The following is a 22,693-nucleotide window of genomic DNA, read 5'->3' on the forward strand; positions in this document are numbered from 1 at the left end:
AGTCCCATACTGACAGCGCTGTATATTCATTAGACTTTCTACCTGGATAAAACAGATTCTTGTGGGATGGACTGGGAAGCTAATTTTAACATATTTTATCTTTTGAACTAATGTGCTTGAAATTGCAACTATCAATTTGAGGAACTGTCAAAATAGATCTTTATCCTTTTACATTTATGTAGTAGTGCTGGGATGGGTTCTCTCTGCTGCCAACCTCATACTAACTACCAAAGTCTTAATCACATTCATTAATATGACACAATTCATCTCCTTATAAGCCACAGACCTCAAGTCACTTAGTCACAGAGGAAAAATCATAGTTTTCTTTAAAAAATGAAAAATAACAAATATCCAAATCACCTTGAAGAATGTTAATGAATTCATTCGTTTGTCTAGCACACATACACTCACATACACACTTATTAAGAGGAAAAGAACAGCCAATGATATCCCTGCTACATAGCATATCTCTCTGCTAAGCTTTTGAAGGAAAAATGCAGTCTTTTCAAATGTCTCTGTGAAAATAACAAGAATAAAAATCTGGAGTGAGTTGAACAGTATTTCCCCAAATTTCTGTCTACCGGGAACTTTGGAGTGTGGCTTTATTTGCAAATAATGCACATAAATGTAATTAAATCACCCCACACTGGACTAAGGAAGGCCCAAAGGACAATGACTGGTATCTTTCTAAGAAGAAAGTGAGATACACAGGAGGAGGCCATGTAAACACAGAGGAAGAGGGCTGAGTGTCACTCATACACATCAAAGGATCCCAAGGTTTTCCAGGAGCCAGCCAAAGCTAGCAAAAATCAAGTGATTTTTACCTGCAGCTTTCATAGGGAGCCCGGCTTGCCAATGAGTGTGTGTGTGTGTGTGTGTGTGTGTGTGTGTACAATTATCCCTTCCAAACCTTTCCTTGTGCTCATGACCCTCTGTCAGAAAGTACCATAAGCTGTGAAGATACCACACAAGGATTCTATATTAAAACAGGAAAGCTGACCTTAACCACAGATATTTTAAGCTGCCATCAAAAACATTGTAAGTTTCAAAGTACCTAAACCTAAGTTAAGCTACTACATGTACTCAATCTCAACAAGGTAAAACTCAAAGTCTATCTGAAGACACAAATCTAAACAAGATTAGAGTTGCTAGGCATTTCCACTTGGGGTGAAAATTACATTAAAGCCTAAGTTCCAAGGTAATGCCATAATTGGAAATCAGACACTTAAAATCCACTTCCCTCAGCATGGTGCTCTCCAGACTCTCAATCTTCATGCTTCTGACAATTTGTGAATGAAGAATTGGCCAGAATAGCAGAACGGAGGTAAATTCAACTTCCAGCTCTCCCTCTCACTGACCCAGCCATAATGTCCCCTCCACAATGGAAAATTAACCTAACCTAAGTGTCATGCCCTCCTAAAGGTTTCATGTTCTACCATATGACACACATACAAGTTACTATGCTTGTACTTCTCACTGTGATTGACAACAAGCTGAGCAACAATGACAGCTGCTGATTCTGTACATAAAAGTCAAAAACTGAACTGTGAAAGACAGGAAGAGAAGTCAAGAGAAGAACATTCATCTAAAACTGACCATTGTTTCATTCTTGTTATCATAATGACTTCATTCTACTAACAGAGGGCAAAAAAAGATGGCTTGGAGGTTTAGAACACTTGTTGCTCTTACAAAGGACCCAAATTTAGTTCCGAACACTCACATTGTGGCTCACAATCAGGGACTCCAGTTGAGGGACCTCACACTCCCTTAGGGCCTCAATAGTCACTAAGCATTCACATGGTACATATACCTATATGTAAGTAAACATTCATACACATAAAGCATAAATAAATCTTTTTAAAAACTATCAAGCAGAAGTCAGACTTTCTTAGAAAGACAAAAATATTGTATTTAAAGAAAACACAATGTCATTTTGTGATAGGTCATCCCAGGCCTCAACAATTTTTCCACCACTTTCTGTTATAGGAAGACTCAAAACTCTGAGTTTTAAGAATCCTCAGAAGAATCATGTCAATATAAAAAATCCATAATCAATTGCAGGAGTCAACACCTACCTTCTGCAAATAAGGTTTCTAGGGCTCCAAACTATTAAGTGGTATTACGGGCTGAACTGTGCCCTTCCCTAACAACAGCAAAGTTGTAAACTGAAGTCCTGACCCCAGTACTTTAGGCTGTGAGTCTTCATGGAAGTGACTAAGTTAAAATGAGGTCCTCAGAGTAAGCTCTAATTCAGTATGACCAGTGTCCCTAGAGAAAGAAGACCTTTGTATAAGCAAAGCACAGAATAATAACCCAGAGACACAGGGACAAGACACCTATGTATGAACCAAAGAGGGACCTCATGACAGATCATCTCTCTCAGCTGTAAGAAAGGGTGTCAAGGTATCTTGGCTTTGGCATTACAGCCTCCAAAACTATGAGGTAATAACTACTTCTGTATATTTCAGCCTCCAAAACTATGAGGTAATAACTACTTCTGCACTATCTAAGGCAGGCTGTCAAAGAAGACTGGCAGCCTTCTCAGCGGTTTGTCTTATAGTGTATAGTAATGAAAGACAAAGACACAGTCAAGACCCAGAATTCCAGACTCCAAAACTCCACTCTCTATAGGTTACCTTAACTAGCAGTCAACCTCTCATTTGCATGGAAAGTTCTTGGCCTCAAAAACACTGGACTTGCTTATATGTTTGTTCTTATTTTTCCTCTGCCCTCTACTGATGCCTTCTGTACCCTCAGGTGCCATGGCCATGCTTTTTACGCTTTACATCTTCCAGAGTATTATCCCAAATAAATCTCTGTTCTAAATTTATCAAAATAAAACTGAAGATTCTATGATTTTAAGGGTCTTGCTAAATATGCTGTTTTTATTCAACTGCTGTGCTCTCCATTTCTTCATCATTAGGTATTTTCATAGATGTCTCATGAACTCAGAACTCAACATGTACAAACCAGACAATACCCACCTGCTGTCACATGACCAGGCACTAATTGAGACCACCTAATGAAAATCATCCCCGCTCCTTACACTGGGCAAAGGCACTGAGTTTTGAACTCTGCTCATTTTCTGGGCCCATCTGGAAAGCGACTTCTCCATCTTGTCTCCATAGTTTATCATTTGATTTCTAGCTCAAGGTCCAGCCCAAATCTTAGCATACTTCACTAGTGGAGAACTTTTCTGAGAATTCACAATACTTCAGAAATGATTTGGCATTTATATGACATGGTGTGTTATTCTTTGACTTATTATTTCAATCTTCTGCCTGCCACCTGGATGACAGATTCCGCAAGAGCACCATCTGTAACCAATACTCCATCTTATTTACCGACTTTAGCTTAATGATGCTCTGTAAGTCATTCAGTAGCTGTTACAGGGAGGGTGCCAGACAAGGTCACTAACCTCATTAAAATTCTACATATGAACAGAGGGGGAGGGAGAACATTTCACATCCCAGTAAGAACTGTAATGGAAATGAACAGGGATACTGGCATGGTGAACTGCATAAAGATGGGTAAGATATTAGCTAGCTACTACTCTAGTCAGGGTGGCTACAGGAAATTTCTCTGAGAAAAGGACACATGAGTTTATAGCTGGTACCTCAAAGCGCCAATGAAGAGCTAGACAGTGGCAGAGTGTATGTGAGGGCCCTAAAATGGGACACTGTGGAATAGTTGAAAGAAAAAAAAAAACAGCCTGAGTACTAGGTAGAGGTTTTTAAAGGGGGTACTAATAAAACATGGGTTACAATTTTAGATTATAATAATTTTAAAGTAAAGAAGAAACAATAAGGATGACAAAGGAGAGAGTATATTGTAAAAGTTACTGCAGCAATCCAAGGAAGAATTGTTGATTCCTGGGGTACAGTGAGGGGATTCATATCAGCTGTGGACAGACAGAAGATACCTTTCAGAGATGTAACCAACAGAATACATTTGACTAATTTGGGTAGGCAGTGCTGGACTTTGTTGTTACTCGTGTACAGAGAATAGTGCATGGATATGTTGGACCATCACATTATGCTTGGATATAAGTTTTAGCTGATTTGTTACACCAACCTTACTTGGTGGTGATATCTTATTCTTCTTTTCTTTTCTTTCTTCTTTCTTTCTTTTTTTGTTGTTGTTTTGTTTTGTTTTTTGAGACAGGGTTTCTCGGTGTAACAGCTCTGTCTATCCTGAAACTAGCTCTATAGACCAGGCTGGACTCAAATTCACAGAGATCCACCTGCCTCTTCCTCCAAAGTGCTAGGATTAAAGGCATGCGCCACCATCACCCAAGGATATCTTATCTTTCTTAGAGAAAGAGAAGTCCAATGTAGACAGATATACGTATGAAATGGACACAAAGACAAGGCCTTAACTAAATAAATACATGTATGGAAGCTAGGAGCATATAAATGCTTTTTCAACTTAGGAAATGAATGAAATTGCCCAGGAATGGTGTGCATTAGAGGAAAGACAGCTTTTTTTCTCTCCTTAAGTCCTACAAACCTAAAGGGTATCACAAAGCAAAGAGAAAAACCAATGTGCCTGGAGTCTCTAATGTTGCAGAAGAGATGTTTTAACCGTGTGCAAACTGCTAAGAGATTGGACCAAAAAAAAAAAAAAGAAACCATAAAAGTAAAAATTTGGTACATAATAAAGAGGTAATGGGTACATTTTCTAAAGGTTTCAGCTAAATAATAATGAAAAAAAAGTCAAACTGAATGTAGGGAAGAATGAGATGAGAAAATAGAAGTACAAGAGTGTGCTGGCTAGTTTTAGGTCAACCTGACACTAGCTAGAGTCGTTATGGAAAAGGGATTCTCAACTGAGAAAATGCCCCTACCGAACTGGTCTACAGGCAAGTGTGTGGTACATTTTATTGATTGATGACTGAGGTGGGAAGGACCAAGACCCCAGGCAGGTGGTCGAGGAGTGTAAAGGAAAGCAAATCAGCCAGCTGATTAAGGAGCATCAGCTATTGCCTCCACATTCCTGCCCTGTTTGAGCTCCTTGCCTCACCTCCTAAAATGATGAACTATAATATGGAAGTATAAGAACACTAAGCCCTGTCCTCCCCAAGTCATCTTTGGTCATGGTGTTTTATCAAAGCAATAGAAACTCTAATTAGGACAAAGAGGAGGAAGAGGAAGAGGAGAAGGAAATGATACACCATCATCATCATCATCATCATCATCAAATGACAAACCAGATAATGACAGAGTATATTTAATTTGTCAATACCTTCATAAAACTAGGTACCAAAACACTGATACATCATTTGTATCAGCAGAAGATGTAGCTCTGTTCCCTTTGATGGGAAAATGAACTGAGGCCTTAGGTAAAGATAATTTGCATTTTTAAATTATTTTCTTTTCTTTCTTTAATTTTTTTATTAATGTACATTGTTGTTTTGCCTGCACGTATATCTGTATGACAGTGTTGGGTACCCTGGAACTAGAGTTACAGACAGTTGTCAGCTGCCAAGTGGGAGCTGGGAATTGATCCTGGATCCTCTGGGAGAACAGCCAGTGCTCTAAATCATTGAGCCATCTCTCCAGCCTAATTTGCCTTTTTAAATGACACAGAAGTGAAGCTACTAATCTTAAGAGTTATGACAGCGAACTGAAAAATTCGCATGAATAAGATGACTCTCATTCAGAAGAAAAACCCTCCTATGCATAAATGAACAAGGCAAAAGACAGCTCAACCTTATTTCACAAGACCAAAACCTTATACTTAGAATCTACTGCATTATGAGAGAACATTTAGAAAAATAACAGTGGGGGGGAATATTACAACATACATAGGACTAATGTATAAGGGAATGAATCAACTAAGGCAAAGTTAAGGATAAGAACAATGGTGGTGTAGAATTTGTGGGAGTTCCCAACCAAAGAATGGTCCAATTTGAGGCCCGTACCATGAAAAGGACACTGCATGTATGGCCAGAAACAAGAGGCTGAACAGCCCAGAAATCTAGGGTAGAACCAAACACACACACACACACACACACACACACACACACACACACACACACACACACACAGTCAATGAAATGATTGCTAATGATAGCCTGTTATAATCACAGATTGGTGCCAAGCCCAATTATCATCAGAGGCTTCATCTAGCAACTGATGGGAACTGATGCAGAACAAACACTGAACAGACTCAGGGAACCCTATGGAAGAGGGGGAGGAAAGACTGTAGGATCCAGAGGGGTCAAGGAGAACAAGGCCCACAAATCAACTAATCAGGACCCCTAGAGGCTTACAGAGACTAAAGCAAAAATCAGAGAGCCTGTAAGGCTCTGAGCTAGGTCTTCTTTATTTATATGCATTATGGTTGTATAGCTTGGTGATCTTGTGTTTCTCCTAAGATTTGGAGTATGGATGACTCTGACTCTTTGACCTGCTCTTGTGACACTTTTCCTCCTACTGGTTTACCTTGTTCAGCCTTGACATGAGGGTTTGTGCCTAGTCTTAGGGTAACTTGTTATGTAGTGTTCAGCTGATATCCCGGGGAGGCCTGCTCTTTTCTGAAGGGAAAGAGAGGAGGAGTGGGTCTGGGGGAGAGGATCCGTCAGGAAGAGGGACTGGGAGGAGTGAAGGGAGGGGAAACCACGATTGGAATGTCATATATGAGAGGAGAATTAAAACAACAAAAAAAGGAAGAAAGAAAAGAAAAGAAACAAGTGAACCAAGAAAGAAAAACTTCAGATGAGGAACAAGGTAAGGACAATCCTGCACTTTTAAGAATTTCCTTTAAAAACTGTGAATAATGTCATCCTGAGATTGCATTTTAGTAGTGCTGCAAATAGAATCATACATAAAAATATTCTCCAGTTGCCTAGATAACCCACCATGAATTTCCCCCCACAAATCTGAATACAGAAAGATGGTCTTGTCTTGTTTAATGTGAATTGTTAAGATTGTAGAAGGTACTGATTTTTTTTTTTAATTTCAGTTTACACAATCAAATGAGACATTTAACAATGTAACTGTAAAGCTCAGCATGTCTGGAGATGCAGTGTGCCTACCATGCTATGAACACCACATAAATACAGAATCAAAGACAGCACAGAGTGCCTACCTTCCCTGATGGCCGTGAAAGGCGTTCCCTCTTCCTCCTGCAGTCTGATCACCTTTAGAGCCACCAGCTTCCCGTTTACCCTGCAGGAAACCAAAGAATAGGTGAAAGTGACTGCAGAACTCTATGTCTGTTAAGGTTCTGATTATGCAACCTAAAATTTCTGCCCTATACAATTATGCATTGAGAATGCCAGTGACTCAAATAGTCTGCCACAGCCATATTGATTTCAGTAAGGCTGCAATTCCTAGATCATTGTAAATATTCATATTGTAAATATACTTGCAGTTGGCTAAGACTTGATACTTTTGTGATTTAGTCTTTTCCTTCCAGTGAAACTAGAGTTCAACAAAAGCACTTGACAATGATTTAATTTAAAACAAAGCAGTGACGGGAACATTTTCCTTAGTTTCTCAAGCTGCATTTTCACTCTAGAATAGGGTGATTTAATGCCAAGGACGGAAACTTGACACCTGCACTCCCTTCATCTCTCACCCCACAGCATCTGTCCCAGTTTTTAAATAAGAGGTTCTGAAAACTATCTGTGATCTGGTTATGTTTTATATAATGATATATCATCAAAAATTTGATGAATAGGGGGCTGGAGAGATGGCTCAGCAGTTAGCACTGGCTGCTCTTCCAGAGAACCAGGGTTCAATTCCCAGCACCCACATGGCAGCTCACAACTGTCTGTAACTTCTGTTCCAGGGGACCGGACACCCTCACACAGGCATACAGACAGGCAAAATACCAATGCACATGAAAAATAAAAATAAAATACATCTTAAATCTGATGAATATACTATTACAAATTACAAACGACATGCCCAAAGCAAATGGTTCTTTGAAACATATTCTGCATGTGTGTCAGCTTTAATCAAAGGTTAGATTACACTATGGAGATAGCTTTTTATTCATTCTGCTACTATCAACATCAGAGGTATAACTATATATTCTGGTCCTCTTCATTGCTTTATTTTCTACTTTTACTAAGCTTGATGGACTATTTTATTTACTTGCCTTGTTTATTAAAATATTTTAAAGGAGACAGTAAATGTAAAAAGTATGAAAAATAACTAATGAAAAAATAAACCACCCTGGCATACTCCTCTCACCAGCCAGCTCGAATCCTCTGGAGCCAACATTAACATATTCTATTGTCTGTATTTATATATAAATTATATGTGTATATGTTTATTTCACATAAACTGCATACATATACAGCTGAACAGTGCAGCAAACCATATACAGAAATGTTGACATATGATACATAGTATACTGCATCATCTTGTATAAGTATAACATAATGTCATACTAGTCTTCACCTAATAGTCATCTAATTTATTCACAATTTTGTGCTACTACAATGATTTAATGATATCCTTATATATTTTAACCATATTTTTTAAAGATGTGAATGACAAATCCCCAAAAAAGATTTGCAAGGCCAAAACATACACAACTTGAATTATTATTTTTTATGAAAATTCAAATTTTGTACTACATAGCAGAAATAATTTTACCTTTCATATAGCAACAACAACAGCTCCTATTCCTTTCCTGTCTCCTCTGTTATCAATATAGGTCAACATGGTTTCTTATTGTAATTGTGATTGATACCAGAAATCTTCAGGGTAACCAAAGTGGAAAGCTCATGTGACCCAGAGGATCCTGAGTCTGAAATATGAATGTTAATGTCTTTAAAGTAAATAAGTAAAAATTAAAAAATTAAAAATCATAATATCTAACTAACTTACGTTTGTTCAAAACACTGTCCCAGAAAGGAAACCCAGAAGTCAAAGTCCTCATGACAATCTAACTGCCAGGTGGCATTTCTTCCTGAGCCCACTGACACTCCACTATTACTGGTGATGGCAATGGAATATGGACATCTTGCTAATAGGCTTCACCATGTGCAGTCTTCCTCCTGGAAGTCAGATTCGTGATGCTTTGTCTTTATCTCAGCTGGCAAGACAGGCACAACCTTCTCTCCTGAGTGCATCGTCACCTTGACTTTTTCAAGCCTGTTTGCACTCTGGGTACCCAGGTGCAAGCATCAACAAACGCCTGCATGTGTGGTTCAGCCAGCTTCACAGCCTGGGCTCCTCATTTTGTGCCTGAGAACTAAGGGAGCCTTTGGCAGGGATTGAGGCTGCTCTGCAGTCAGAGCTGACATCTGCACAGACTTCTCAGCCCAGTTGAGCTCATCAGTGGCTCCCACAGGAGGCAGTAACTGATTCCAGGAACGCCTTGGAATGTTCCCCTCATTTACAGACATTTTCCTCTCATACATAAAACACACACACCACCTTCTTCACAGAAAGCTTTCCACTTCCCTTGAGAAGCATTAAACCACATGTACCAGGAACTAAATTCTGGAATATGGGATCTCAAGCTTCTAAAGGCCACTCACTCAAAACAGGCCCTGGAACCACAAAACAAGACTAGTCCTTAGGACACTGAAAACAACAGATCCTTTACTTGACTTAACAGTTATTCCTGAGAGGCACATAAAGTCCATGTGGTGGTTGAGTAGGAATGGCCCACATAGACTCCTATATTTGAGTGCTTACTCACCAGGGAGTGGAACTGTTTGAAAGGAGTAGAAGCATCAGGAGGTGTGGCCTTATTGGAATAGGCATGGCCTTGTTGGGGGAAGTGTGTCACTGGGAGTGGACTTTGAGGTTTCAAAACCCCATGCTGGTCCCATGTAAGTGCTCTCTTGTACTCTCTCTCTCTTGTACTCTCTCTCTCTCTCTCTCTCTCTCTCTCTCTCTCTCTCTCTCTCTCTCTCTCTCTCTCTCTCTCTCAGAATGTACTCAACAACTGCTCCAGTGCCACTATGCCCTCAATATGACGGCCTCTCTGAAACTGTAAGCAAGTCCTATTTAATGCTTTGTCTCTTATGAGTTTCCTTGTTCACGGTGTCTCTTCACAGCAACAGAACAGTGATGAAGACAGCCAGGATCTCTCTGAGCACTGTCAAAGCCCAATCTACATCATTCCATGGCAATAAAAACACTTCCTCTTGATTTACTTTCTACAAACACAAGCACTGTCTTTGTGGAATTATTCTACAATTTCCATGAACTGAAACTCCAAGTGTTAAAGGTGTCTGTTTGTTTAAATTTTATTTTGTTTTATGTGCACGTATGTTTTATCTGCATGTAAGTCTGTTCACCATGTCTTTGTCTGGTGCCTGAGACCAGAGACAGATGTCAAAGCCTCTGGAGCTACAGATGGCTGTGAGCCACACTGTTGATGCTGAAAATCCAACTTAGTCTTCTGGAAGAGCCAGTGCTCTTAGTGCTCTCAGCTTCAGAGTCCTCTCTCCAAGCCCAAGTGTTGGTGGCTTTTGTGGGCTATAATCATTTCAGTTGTTTCTGACATTGGTATTTTGGATATCATATCATATGAAACAAAAAATTTCTTTAAAATTTATACATTATAAACTCCAGAAATAGTGACTGCTTCATTTACAGCAGTGTGCCCTGTATCCAGAACCTTCCTGGCACAGCATATATATTTTAAAGAATGAATATGATACAACTAATGTCCCCTTCATTTATGCCAAATATATCTAGAATAAGGTAGAAAACTTTATTTCCGAAATTTTCAGAGACACAAAATGTTTTATAAAACTTCATTATGTTTGGCTTAAAGATTTATTTTTTCTTTGTCTTTAGTGGGTTTTTTCATCTCAGATTAGAAGTGAAGTCTCTCTGATTCTTATGCATATGGTGACAGTTTTCATTTTGTGGAAGTTTTAGAATTTGTAGACTATTTTAACCTTTCCACAGCCAACAGATTCATTACAAAACAGTGACAACCCTTTAATAATGCAAGCCCAGAGCTCTAATCAGCATCTCTCTCCTCCAAGGGCTTCACTCAGTTTCCACTAACAATCATATTGATCATCAAACTGCTGTTTAACCTGAGTCACTCTGACTTTCTTCTTCCTTAAGTAGATTTTCTCTGCATGTCTGGACACTCAGCAACTGCTGACTCTTTCAGCTTCAAATTCCAGGAAAAATGTTAAATCACATGCTCAACCATTTGAAAAAGGATCTTTGAGAATAGCAATATTATAAGATTGTCTAATGTTGTAATTTTTGTACATACATATACATAAAACTTTAGTGCTATTATCTTAAGTACTTAAAATTCTGAGGTAGTAGCTATGCATGTATTTCATTTCTTAAGGGTATCAAATTAAGATGCTAGCCCTTAAAAAGTAAAAAAAAAAAAAAAAGGTCATATTTTCTAATTATCTCATAGTTTGAAACTACTTTATGAAGGCTCAAAACATGCAATTCAAACAGTGATTTAAATAAACACAAAATTCATATTGAATCAATAAATCAGAGCTGTTTACAGAAAAACACTGAAGATTCTCCGTTAGCAAGTCATATTAATTAAATCAAAAGCTAATGAATAAAAGGCAATTAAGGTTTGATTGCCAGTGGAAACATTAATTCAGATAAATAACATGGTGAGAAAAATATGCTTTAACTTGTGTTAATATTGCCTTAGAACAAGCTGTGGAGATATTGCCAGTTTTGCCAGCAGTTGTTATAAGCTACACAAGGTGCCATTTTGTTATAAGCTACACAAGGTGCCATTTTGCCTCAGACACAACTGCCATTACCAACATGGCGTCACTGAGAGATACAATCTAAGCCCTGGGATGAGTAACTCAGTGTTCTAGTCTGGTCTGTGTTTTACAAGGAATGAGTTGACAAATGTGGCACAAGGTAGAGCCACATGAATAGGTATTGGGGGGGAACTCCAGTCACAGAGGCCTGGGGACACTAGGTGGCCAGGCAGAGCCAATGGTCCAGGAGGATCCAGCTTCAAACTCTGACCACACCTTCAAAACCCTAAGTTTGGAAATTGTGCCTGCAATTCCATGTGCCCCTTGACACCTACAGATGCAGAATTCTCTGGTGAGAGTCAAGCCGATAGTACAGAATTTTTAAACAAAAGCAACAGCCTACTGGTTGTTGTTTTTAATCCATCCATCGCATTTGTTTATTTCTAGTTCTGCAAAACTTATAGGGACTCCCCACTTTGCTCAGGGCACAGTCTCCAGTTTCAAAAAAAAAAAAAAAAAAAAAAAAAACAATGCTCAAAGAGAATTTCCTTAAACATAAGTAATTCTCAAAGGAATGCTGCTAAGGCTTCGCTTCCATTAGTTACCTCAAATTAATGGGATAAATTGGTACAATAAAACAAAACACAAATATCTAGATGATCTTGGAAAGCAGTGTTCAAGTGCTAACACCTACAAGAGACTTCGTCTGGAAGATATAAAGGAAATTAAAGCAGGGTACCTAGAAGAAATTTAATATATTTGGGAAACTTAATATATTATGTCTCCCTCATCCATTATGATCAAGTATCAAGAGAAAGTGCTGAGGTTTTTGTTACTTCCTGTGTTGACACAGAGGCAACAGCAAGCCATGGCAGAGCCAGAACAGTGATTAGGGCTGAGTTTTTAAATTTGGGGCAAAGTTATTAAGACTATTTGGAAAATTATCCTAATCATGCTTCATTTATTAACAACCTCTTTTAAAACTAATTCAAATGTTCAGTATCTTAGTATTAAAACTTAAGAAGTTAACTTACTGTTCTGTGGCCTCACTACTGTCTTTAAATCCATCTTTTATTTGGATATGCATGAGAAGCCACCTTAACACTGTTTAAGAATTGCTTTCTGGCATATCCTGAATGCTAACCCCCATTCCTTATTCTAAGGGAGAAAAAATTTTTAATAATTAGAATTTTGATGTAAACTCTAACAGCCCCTTGCCTTTAATATCTATCTAAATGACTTAGGCAGAATTGGAAGAAGACATACTAATTCTTGCTAAATTGATTTCTTTTTAAATAAAATCTAAGATTAATAGAATAACAGAAGAAAGTCCATTGGCTAGGATGTGACTACGAATACAAAATCTGAGGATTTAATACAATGAGCAAAGAGTACATTCAATCACCAACTGTTACCTATAAAGACTAATAGTTGCTACCAAAGCATAATGCATGGTTTTGAAATGTTTTATCAAACATACAGACTCATAATACTTTGAAAGAAAATTAGTTTGGACATTTTTGGAACATTATGTTCATGACAGAAAACAGAACTATGTACATTTCCACAATTTTAAGCTGATCAATTTTGTACCATTTCAAAACTTGGATCATTTGAGAAAGACTTTCAGGGGTTTATTGAGGAAAGCAATCACAGGAGAGAGTTTAGTAGCCTGTGACCCCCCACATCCCCCTGTTTGGTTTAGGATTATGCACAGGGTTTTGTCATACTGTAACTGTTAGTTCCTTCATCTGAATATACTACATATATTCAGCCCTCTCCAAAGAATCACTTAGGAACATCCACCTACAATGGACTCCACATACTCCCATCCTTGAGCAATGGTATGAGTCCCCCATCCCAGTAGCAATCAAATTCAGGCAGTTCCCATTCAAGCACATGTCCCAATATATCTGAGTTACAACCTGGAAGAGCCAACCTGGCCTGAATTAGTTTTGGATACTTACACAGTAAGAAAAAACTGTGACTTCTAGTAACCTTTTAAGTGGAAATCCCCTATTTACCATCTTATGCCTCTGCATAATTGGACATGCATATGATAAAAAGAACTTGTGCAATAGAAAAATTATTTTAACTCAATCTATCAATCAAAACAGAGAAGCACTCAAATTATGTCCCTTAGTAACAAACTCCGCTTCTCTTCAAGTCCATAAAAGGAATTCCTAACAATAGTTGGGGCTTTTGAGCATCCTCATGCGGCCCACTGTCAATTTTTACAATACAGTCATCTAATCTGTATATTACTTTGCTCCAAAGAAAATTTTCAGTTCTTTGGATGAGAGGCCAATAACCTGGAAACACCTGTCAACAGTGACATTGCTATCTCAATCGGGAGAAAGTTCAGTGACAGCAAAGCTTTCAAAGAAGACAGCAAGTTTCTTGTTGGCCATGGGTCCTTGGACTCTCACTGCCAATGACAAAGTAGTCCTTAAAACTTCTGTACAGACATCCAAATTAGGTCATTCTTTCTGCTGCTGAGAAAACAAAACTCTTTGCTTCAAAGCTCTTTGCTTCAAGTTCTTAACCAACAAAGACAATTCCAAGTCCTGTCCTACAGTCCAGCCCTTCATTAAACACTCATTTGTTATTCAACAAATACTAACTGGGAGGTTTTGAGTTTGTGCTTGAGATAAATAATAAGTAATAACACATTCCTGCACATAAAGATCTCTGAGTCCAGCCCAACAAATCAGAGGGATATGATGAGAGGAAGTCAGCAGGGTCCCACTTGTCAAATGGCATAATTTGGTCATGTGTAAAACAATATCTGCAAGCTTAGGTCTCCTGAATTTGGGTGACAGTTAAGAGGCCTGGGCAGTGTATGGGGCCTCTTGCAGTGGAACCGGTATTTATCCCTAGTGCATGAATGGACTTTGGGAGCCCACCCCCTAAGGAGGGATACTCCCAGTTCGCTCTCCCTCCCATCCTCCCATGCCTCCCACCAACACCCTTCCCTAACCCATCCTACTCCCTATCCACTCCCCAGGAAAAGTGAGGCCTTTCATGGTGGATCATCATAGTCTGTCACATCATTTGGGGTGGAAGCTTTTATGCTCCTTCATGGAATAAATCCAACCTAAATCTGACCATACCTAGATTTTAAGTGCTTATACAAAGAATATAATCAACAAATTACATAATACCCATTGGGTTATATTCTGAAAAAGCCAAACTACAGTACATTGTAGGAAGAACAACCTAAACAAACCAATTTCAAAGTAACACCACCTGAGCTCTGAATGTTATTAAGATATTAATATTTGTTTTAATTTTGTTATGTTAGAACATGATAGTGTGTGTGTGTGTGTGTGTGTGTGTGTGTGTGTGTGTGTGTGTGTGTGTGTGTGTGTGTGTGTGTGTCCTATGACTTCAGATAACCTCAGAGGCTAGAAGAGGGCATCACATCCCTGGAGCTAGATTTACAGGCACTTAACCCTGGTGCTCTGCAAAAGCAGCAAAGGCTCTAAGCTCCAGCTCCAGCTCCAGCTCCATAGTTGTATTTTAACATAAGAGTACCCATCTTTCAAAAAATAAATATCCCATGAAACCATTATATTTGGAGTTTTTCTCAAAAGCAATAGATGGACTTTAAATGGGCTGACGGTTCGGAAAACTGTGTGGCAGGTTGGCAAGAGTTTACTACAACTGTGACTTCTACTAATTGTTTTCCCCACAAATACAGAAAGAACCGAAGAACAGAAGAGTTGGGATGGTAAGCAGTGCTACAAAATGCTGTCTTCAGAATATCACACTGCTCCTATTTTCATGAATTCACAGACACTGTGATCATCTGTACCGGACCTGCACACGGTAGAGCCCATCAACATTCCACCATGGATGGGAGAGGCTTAGACCCTGATGCTCTCCAAGAAGCTACTGGCTACTACTGTGCTGGCAGAGGTGGGGGAATTTCCTAGTGGTGGTAGCCACTAAGAGTTGTCATTGTCCTAATAAATTACCTCCCAACAGAAAGGGTGTTCAGGAAACTGAAGTTGCAGCATAGGGGAAAGATGTTACCATTAATTCTGGGGCAAGAACAGTGGAGAAAACAAAGAAGACAAAACTGCTAGAGTGTCAGGGTGAACTGGACTGAGTCTTGGGAAATTTAAATGATCACTTCTAATTTCCTGATTTCAGTATGTGGGTGCTTGAAGGTACCATGTGCCGATATGAATAGAACTTAAACTTGGAGAGATGGACATATGCTCCAAGAATTTTACTTGATAATATGTTGGACTGGAAACATTAAATGGAGATGCAACTGACACACTGATATTTATAAGTCTGGATCTTGATACAGAATTCTAAGCCAGACAAATCTGTGATTCATTTATACTATAAGGAACAGCCAGGAATGTGGGTTAAGAAAACACTCAGAACAGAGATGGGGAGTAGGGAAGAATTTGCTGATGTGAGGGTAATGTTCTTGATCTGGAAGAGCATGGAGAACGGGTGTGGGGGGGGTACCACTAGAGTACATAAAGAGACATGAATGGGTTAAGAGTGTGGAAGACTGTTAAATGTAGGTCTTGGATGGTGTCTTGTGTGAACAGAGACATGAGGCAAAAGACTTGAACCTGAAAGTATCTTGCAAGCAGGGGAATGAGGTTACCCATAGGGATACTGCCAGCAGAGCTGACTGCCCCTGCAGGCAGGCAAGGTATGCAGCAGCAGGATTGATCCAGTCTTTGCAGCTGTACAGATGAAAGCACGGTTTCTCAGCCCTCATAGCATATTAGACCCACCGAGGAACTACACCACAACAGTGGCCAGTCATGCCTCTGATTTAACTGGTGTGGGCTGGGGTAGGGGTAAAACCATGGCTGAGAAAGAAAAAAAAAAAAAAAAAAAAGCGCTTCTCATTGTCTCTCTTCCTTTGCCCGGTATCTTACACTGATGTATCCTTGTCACTATAGATATGCAAAAATGCCCTAATATTTTGAGTCCCCTCTGTGTCTTAGCTGAAAGCTTCTTGCTAACCCTCAGTTGCCTGCCCCTTCTCAAGCTTGGCTATAAGGAAGCACAAGCAACTAGATGTCTGTATTAGTACTGAGCAGAGCAGCACACAGCAATCCACATCCTAGGAACTGAACTCGGTCTAAGCATTCATAAAACTGTGACTGTCACAGAACACTGTGAACTCTCTGGCTGTGCAGAAGAGCATCCCCTCTGAGTTGTCTTCACGGACCCTGCAACTACAGTCATCTCTCACCTTTTGAAATATGATTCAGAAGTATGTTTTCTCTCTAATAAACCCTCAACCTGTTAACAGGTACCTAGTGCTCATACCTCTAACAATTGATTCTGTATTTCAATGCTACTCACAACAGGCACTGGACACCTAGCCTTCCCTGTTCTCATCCTCAAAAGATTAAAACATGGAACACAGGGAGGCCAACACTGTAATTTCTGGTACTGCACTCTGGACCAAAATTCCATACTCATCTTAGTGCCCATGGCTTCAAGTGTCTGTGTCTCTCTATTCCTCTGTCTGTAGTACAAATAATAAAAACCCAGAGACATATATTAGGTTTCAAGCTGAAGATCAGAAAAGCAAAGCAGCCAACCACTAGCTCTTACCTCTACCTCAGACTGAAAGGACAATCCCATCTCCATGAATCCTCAGTGTGGCTGGAGACTAAATGCCACCGCAAGAGACTCAGAGCTTCTGTTTTACACACCTCTCTGCTTCTGGGATGAAAGGTGTGTGCCACCACTGCCTGGCCTCTATGGCTGTGGCTAGCTTTGTACTCTCATCTGTCTCTTTTCCATCTCTCCCTCAACTCCACTTTCCCAATCATATTGGATGCTCACTCTCCTATCCAGGCCTTGTTCATGATCCTCTGACAGCCAGGCCTCAGCTCTCTATCACTGATGAGTACACAGATAGTCTATTCCGACACTAGACTATGCAGGAAAATCCGTGCATAATACAGCTTCACGCACATTCGGGGCTCAGTGGTAACACCTGAGCCCTGTGCTCACTTTGTAAAAGAGGTACTGAAATAGCGCACACTAGAGTCTCTACTGCTCTTATGTTACTTAACCAACCTTTATCAAATCTCCCTGGCAACAGCAAATCCAACTTCTCAGAACTTTCTTTCCTACCACTATGGGATCAAATCCATCTATTAACATACACAGGCAAGAAAATATGTTGACTAGTTAAACTAGTCTTTTAGAGCTACAGTTTAACATTCTCAAGAGAAAAAAAAATTATTCAGGTATGGCACCATTTGTTTTCAAATCTCTTAACCTCTACTTTACTTCAGAGTTCTCCAGAACCCTCCAAACAATATTCTGTTCCAAGTATCCAAGGAGGGAACACAGGAGAAAAGCCATACCGACGTGATGCCCTAAGGTCTGTTTCACAGCTTCCGTTACTCTGGACTACAAGTATCTTGCAGTTTTTCATAATTCCCAAAGAAAATTGAGAGTTAAATAAAAATCTCCAGTACAGACTTCCTTAAAATTTTGTAGGACAGTCATCTCTGGTCTGAAAACAAGTTTTTAGAGATCCACTGTGCATCACACATCTGATGGTACAAGTCCCTCTTGTATCTGTATCTGCACGGAACTCTCCTTGATAGCAATGATACAAGCAAAAGGGAAGGTGAATAATTGCATCTCTTCTTTGTCATCCTTCTATGACAACAGCATCTTCTAGAAGTGGACTCGAGGCCTGAGCTCCCGTATCTCAAACTAGGGCAATCTGGGCTATTCTGGTCTGGTTGACTTTCAAGAAAATATCATCATTTATCTTGATTCTCATCCTTCTGCTGGATTAAGACTTTAAACTTCTCAGGACTCTGAAGACAAGTGTCACTGGGTACAAGGAATCCCCTCTGGGGAGAGTAGGGAGCAATCCATAAACAACTATTAAGGAGATTAGTTAGTGGGAATATAAAACCATTCCCAGCAACCCAAATACATGATGGACAAAGGGAACAATTGTAGTTTGGTCTCTTGCTGTGTGATAAACACTAGGAGAAAAGCCACTTGGGGGAGAAAGGGTTTATTTCGCTTACAAGTTAAGAGTCCATCATGGACTGGAAAAGGATCATAATCACTAATGAAAATCTCTAATTTCATCGGAAAGAAACAGTTCCTTATCAGGCATCTTACAGATTCCCACAAAGTGAGACTTGGAACTCACTATGTGATATTCACTCATAAAAACACAACATACATGGACTCATGTGCACTGAAAATTAAGAATGAAGAGAAGCTAAGTCAAAGAATCACCAAATATGAAAAAAAAAAAAAAAAACCAGCAGTGGTGGCAGTGGGATTTCTTTTTTGTTTTGCCCTCATCCTGTTTTCAAGCACACTTGTCTGGAGAAACACATCACAGAGGACTTTGAAAAAGCTGCATTTCACACTTCTAGAAAAATCACATTTTCTCTTTCTGAGGTCAAGCTGCCACTTCAAATGGATTGTCATCTTCAGCAGGATTTTTTTCACACCCACCTCCCAGACAGAAAATGTTTTCAAGGAGCCAAAAAGAAATAGCTATACTTCCTGATATTATCTCTTTCCCCAATCATCATTTGCTTCTTATGTTCTGGTAAATTCTTTTTTTTTTTTTTTTTTTTTTGGTTTTTCGAAACAGGGCATCTCTATCTAGCTTTGGAGCCTATCCTGGCACTGGCTCTGGAGACCAGGCTGGCCTCAAACTCACAGAGATCTGCCTGCCTCTGCCTCCCGAGTGCTGGGATTAAAGGCTTGCATCACCAACGCCCGGCATGCTCTGGCTAATTCTTAATGATCACATCGCAACCTACCTAAGAACGAAAGGCAAATCTATTCACCTGCCATTTTCTTTTTACAAGTGTCCCTACAGTCTCCCAGCCACAGTGGGCCATCACCTGTGCTGGGGTGATTGGGAAGCAGATAAAACCTCATGTTCAACCTCACAGTGCTTCAAGATTCCCAGCCCAGTTCCCATCTATTAATGGAGCCATAAGTGTTCCCTGGACGGGGCGGTGGCCCTGGCCTAGGCCCACACATGGAGCAAGGCAGGAGTGAAAACACCTTCCCACTCTTGGTATAAAAGCCTCCCTGCAGAAGGCAGATGAGATGCGCCAAAGAGCATCACTGCAAGGTTTTGAAGAGTCCCCAAATACTCATTGGCAACTGGTGTTCACCACAGAGATCTTGCTTTTCCCATTCAAAAAGTGCCATACAAAATTAAGTGGAGTTTAGAGTCACAGGATAAAACAATGAATGCAGCCCCAGAGCGTCATCATAACAGGGTATTCAGAGTTCAGAGTATCCTCTACCCATTCTAACAAAGACCAAAACATACACACAGCCCTGCAGCTTATTTTCCAACCCACATTAAAGAAAAAAACAAAACAAAACAAAACAAACAAACAAACAAACAAAAAAAACCCGGATATTTCCTTTTTGGTGGTTGCCTGCAAAGACAAAAGAAAACAAAAGGCTTCCAGACTGGAGTAAGCCAGGAAGACTAGGAGGAGGAGGGTTTTCATCTTCTCTTATAAAAAGGCATTGATTTAATAATTATGGAAGAAATTAAGTATATCCAAAACAAAATTTAAAATACGACCAAGTCTAGGCACATTTATTTGCTATGATTTAAGTCTTCTCTGGTAACTGAACTTCCCAACAGTGCTACTCAACACCATGCATGACCTGAAGCTAAAACAAAGTGTCCCCTAAAATGGTTTGTTTTAGAAGCAAGCTGGTGTCAACCTAGAGCTTAAGAAATTTCCCTACAACTGTTGAAGGTAGAGATTGATCTTAATTCATGCATTGCTGTAAGGTAGATTAAAGAAAGATCATTATTAAAAAAACAACAACAACAACAAAACCACCTGTAATTGGTTTAAAAAAAACAAAGATACAAGCTTGTCTTACTTCCTAAACCTAGCAGGAGAGCCAGAGTACACGTTAGCCTGATTTGGGATGAACAGGTTTCAAACAGTCAAGAAATGACAAAATTAATTAAGTTAAAAAAAAAAAAAGGTCCTGTAACTCAGTAAGTACAGGACACTCTCTAACATGTGTGTGGCTCCAGTTCCATCTCAAGCACTAAAAACAAGACAAAGTTAACCAAGGAGGGGAGTGTCTTTAACTCGAAACCAACCCTGTTCTTGAATGCTTTAATAAATGCTTCTCTGCATGGCAGGGCCTAAGGGGTGAACGTTGTTTCCATTGTTACCTCTTGCCTGCAATACCTCAGTATAACAGATACACTATGAGCTCACTTTCTCAAGCAAACGAGGTACACAGTAGCACAAACAATTGTAAGTGCAGATCTGAGCTTTGGATCTAGGTCAGTCCTCTTATAAACTTGGAGCCCTGGTAAAACTGCCAAGGGAGGTCTGAAGCACACTCACAGCAATTCCCTCATCAGAGCTGCATGGGTTCTACTGGCCATTTCTTCCCAAGATACTCAGAACCAATTTATTTATCTTTGTGTGTGTGTGTGTGTGTGTGTGTGTGTGTGTGTGTGTGTGTGTGTGCGCGCGCGTGCGCGCGCGCACATGCGCGCGCGCACATGAACTGAAGATGGAATTTAGAATGAAAATAAAGAGAACAACCACTGAGGAAATGTCCATCTGAAGAAGTTAAAGGTGTATTTTGAATTCTAAGGCATAAAAAAATAATAAACCACATTCATAAAACCTATCAAACATAGTATTACTGAGCGTAGGTTAAACAAATCATAAAATGAGTACCTGTTTTCATCATTTTTTATATTTATTTTACATACCATCCATAGTTTCCCCATCCCCCTCTCCTCCCATTCCCTCCCCCCACCATTCTTCCACCCCCATACCACTGACTCCTTCTCCCTCTCCATTTAGACCGGCTAAAGCCTCCCATGGGAATCAAGAAAGCATGGCACATCAAGTTGAGGCAGAACCAAGCTCCTGCCCCCTGCATCAAAGCTGAACAAGGCATCTCACCATGGGGAACAGGTTCAAAGGAGTCAGCTCATGCATTAGGGACAGGTCCTGGTCCCACTGCTAGGGGTGGCACAAAAGGCCCAGCTACACAACTGTCAACCAGATGCAGAGGGCCTATGTCAGTCCCATGCTGGCTCCCTAGCTGTCCATCCAGAGTCTATGAGCTCTCACTAGCTCAAGTCAGCTGTCTCTATAAATATAAATTAAACACACTAAAATGTTTCATACATCCCCAGGATGTCAATACTGTGGTTATAAACACATACTCTAAAATATATGATAGTAAATTATGACAATTACAACAAACAATTGTGAACACGCAATTTGGTGAATTCACCCATGTCCAGGGCGTTTTCTGAACAAGCACACGTGAGCTCCACACAGTCATTCACATCACTCTCCTATTCTGCTTTGTTTTCAGTGCTACAGTACAAAAGAAACCCACTGGGCCTTACACAGAAGTGACTCCATAAAGTTTTAGCTACCAAGTTTAGCTTCTGCTAAGAAATCTGAGTTCTTTTCATGGGAGACAACACAATTTAGCCCCTTTGAGAAAAATCCATGTTGTATGGTTTCTTTCTTGCAACCAAGCTTTAATAATCAAATGAACTCAACTATATGAAATAAGGGCTAAAATAGCAAGCCGCTTGAGACGAAAGATTATCAAGGTTTCATTTTCCCGCTGTTCTCAGAACAGGCATTCAATTAAGAAGTCCTAAAATCAGCCTTCCAACATGTCTGTCTGTCTGTCTGTCTGTCTGTCTGTCTCTCTCTCTCTCTCTCTCTCTCTCTCTCTCTCTCTCTCTCTCTCTCTCTCTCTCTCTCTGTGTGTGTGTGTGTGTGTGTGTGTGTGTGTGTGTGTGTGTGTGTGAACCCTCATAGTCACCAACAGAAAGCATCCTGGGGTCTTTCCATTTACTTTGAAAGAGAGCATCAAGGAGAAATGTCTCTGGCCATGTAAGTTCAATACACTCAAGAACAATTAGATATTTACTTATTTACAATACATAATGGATAACCCATAAAACTGTCATGGCACACTCCATTTCCA

At 39.8% G+C, this 22,693-nt stretch overlaps 1 protein-coding gene across 7 annotated transcripts in view; it reads right to left on the reverse strand.

Moving 5' to 3' along the window:
* Cdk14 (cyclin dependent kinase 14) overlaps positions 1-22,693 on the reverse strand; it is a 554,492-nt gene that overhangs the window by 373,188 nt on the left and 158,611 nt on the right. For all 7 annotated transcript variants that reach the window (XR_004771639.1, XM_035450611.1, XM_027391584.2 and 4 more), the window contains one exon: positions 7,093-7,172. Coding sequence is in view for 6 of the 7 variants with exons in the window: in XM_035450611.1 (XP_035306502.1) it covers positions 7,093-7,172 (80 nt within the window). In the remaining variant the exon portion in view is untranslated. The remainder of the gene's footprint in view (positions 1-7,092; positions 7,173-22,693) is intronic.

This window comes from Cricetulus griseus (genome assembly GCF_003668045.3).
Source record: "Cricetulus griseus strain 17A/GY chromosome 1 unlocalized genomic scaffold, alternate assembly CriGri-PICRH-1.0 chr1_0, whole genome shotgun sequence".
In the NCBI taxonomy this organism is placed as follows: domain Eukaryota; kingdom Metazoa; phylum Chordata; class Mammalia; order Rodentia; family Cricetidae; genus Cricetulus; species Cricetulus griseus.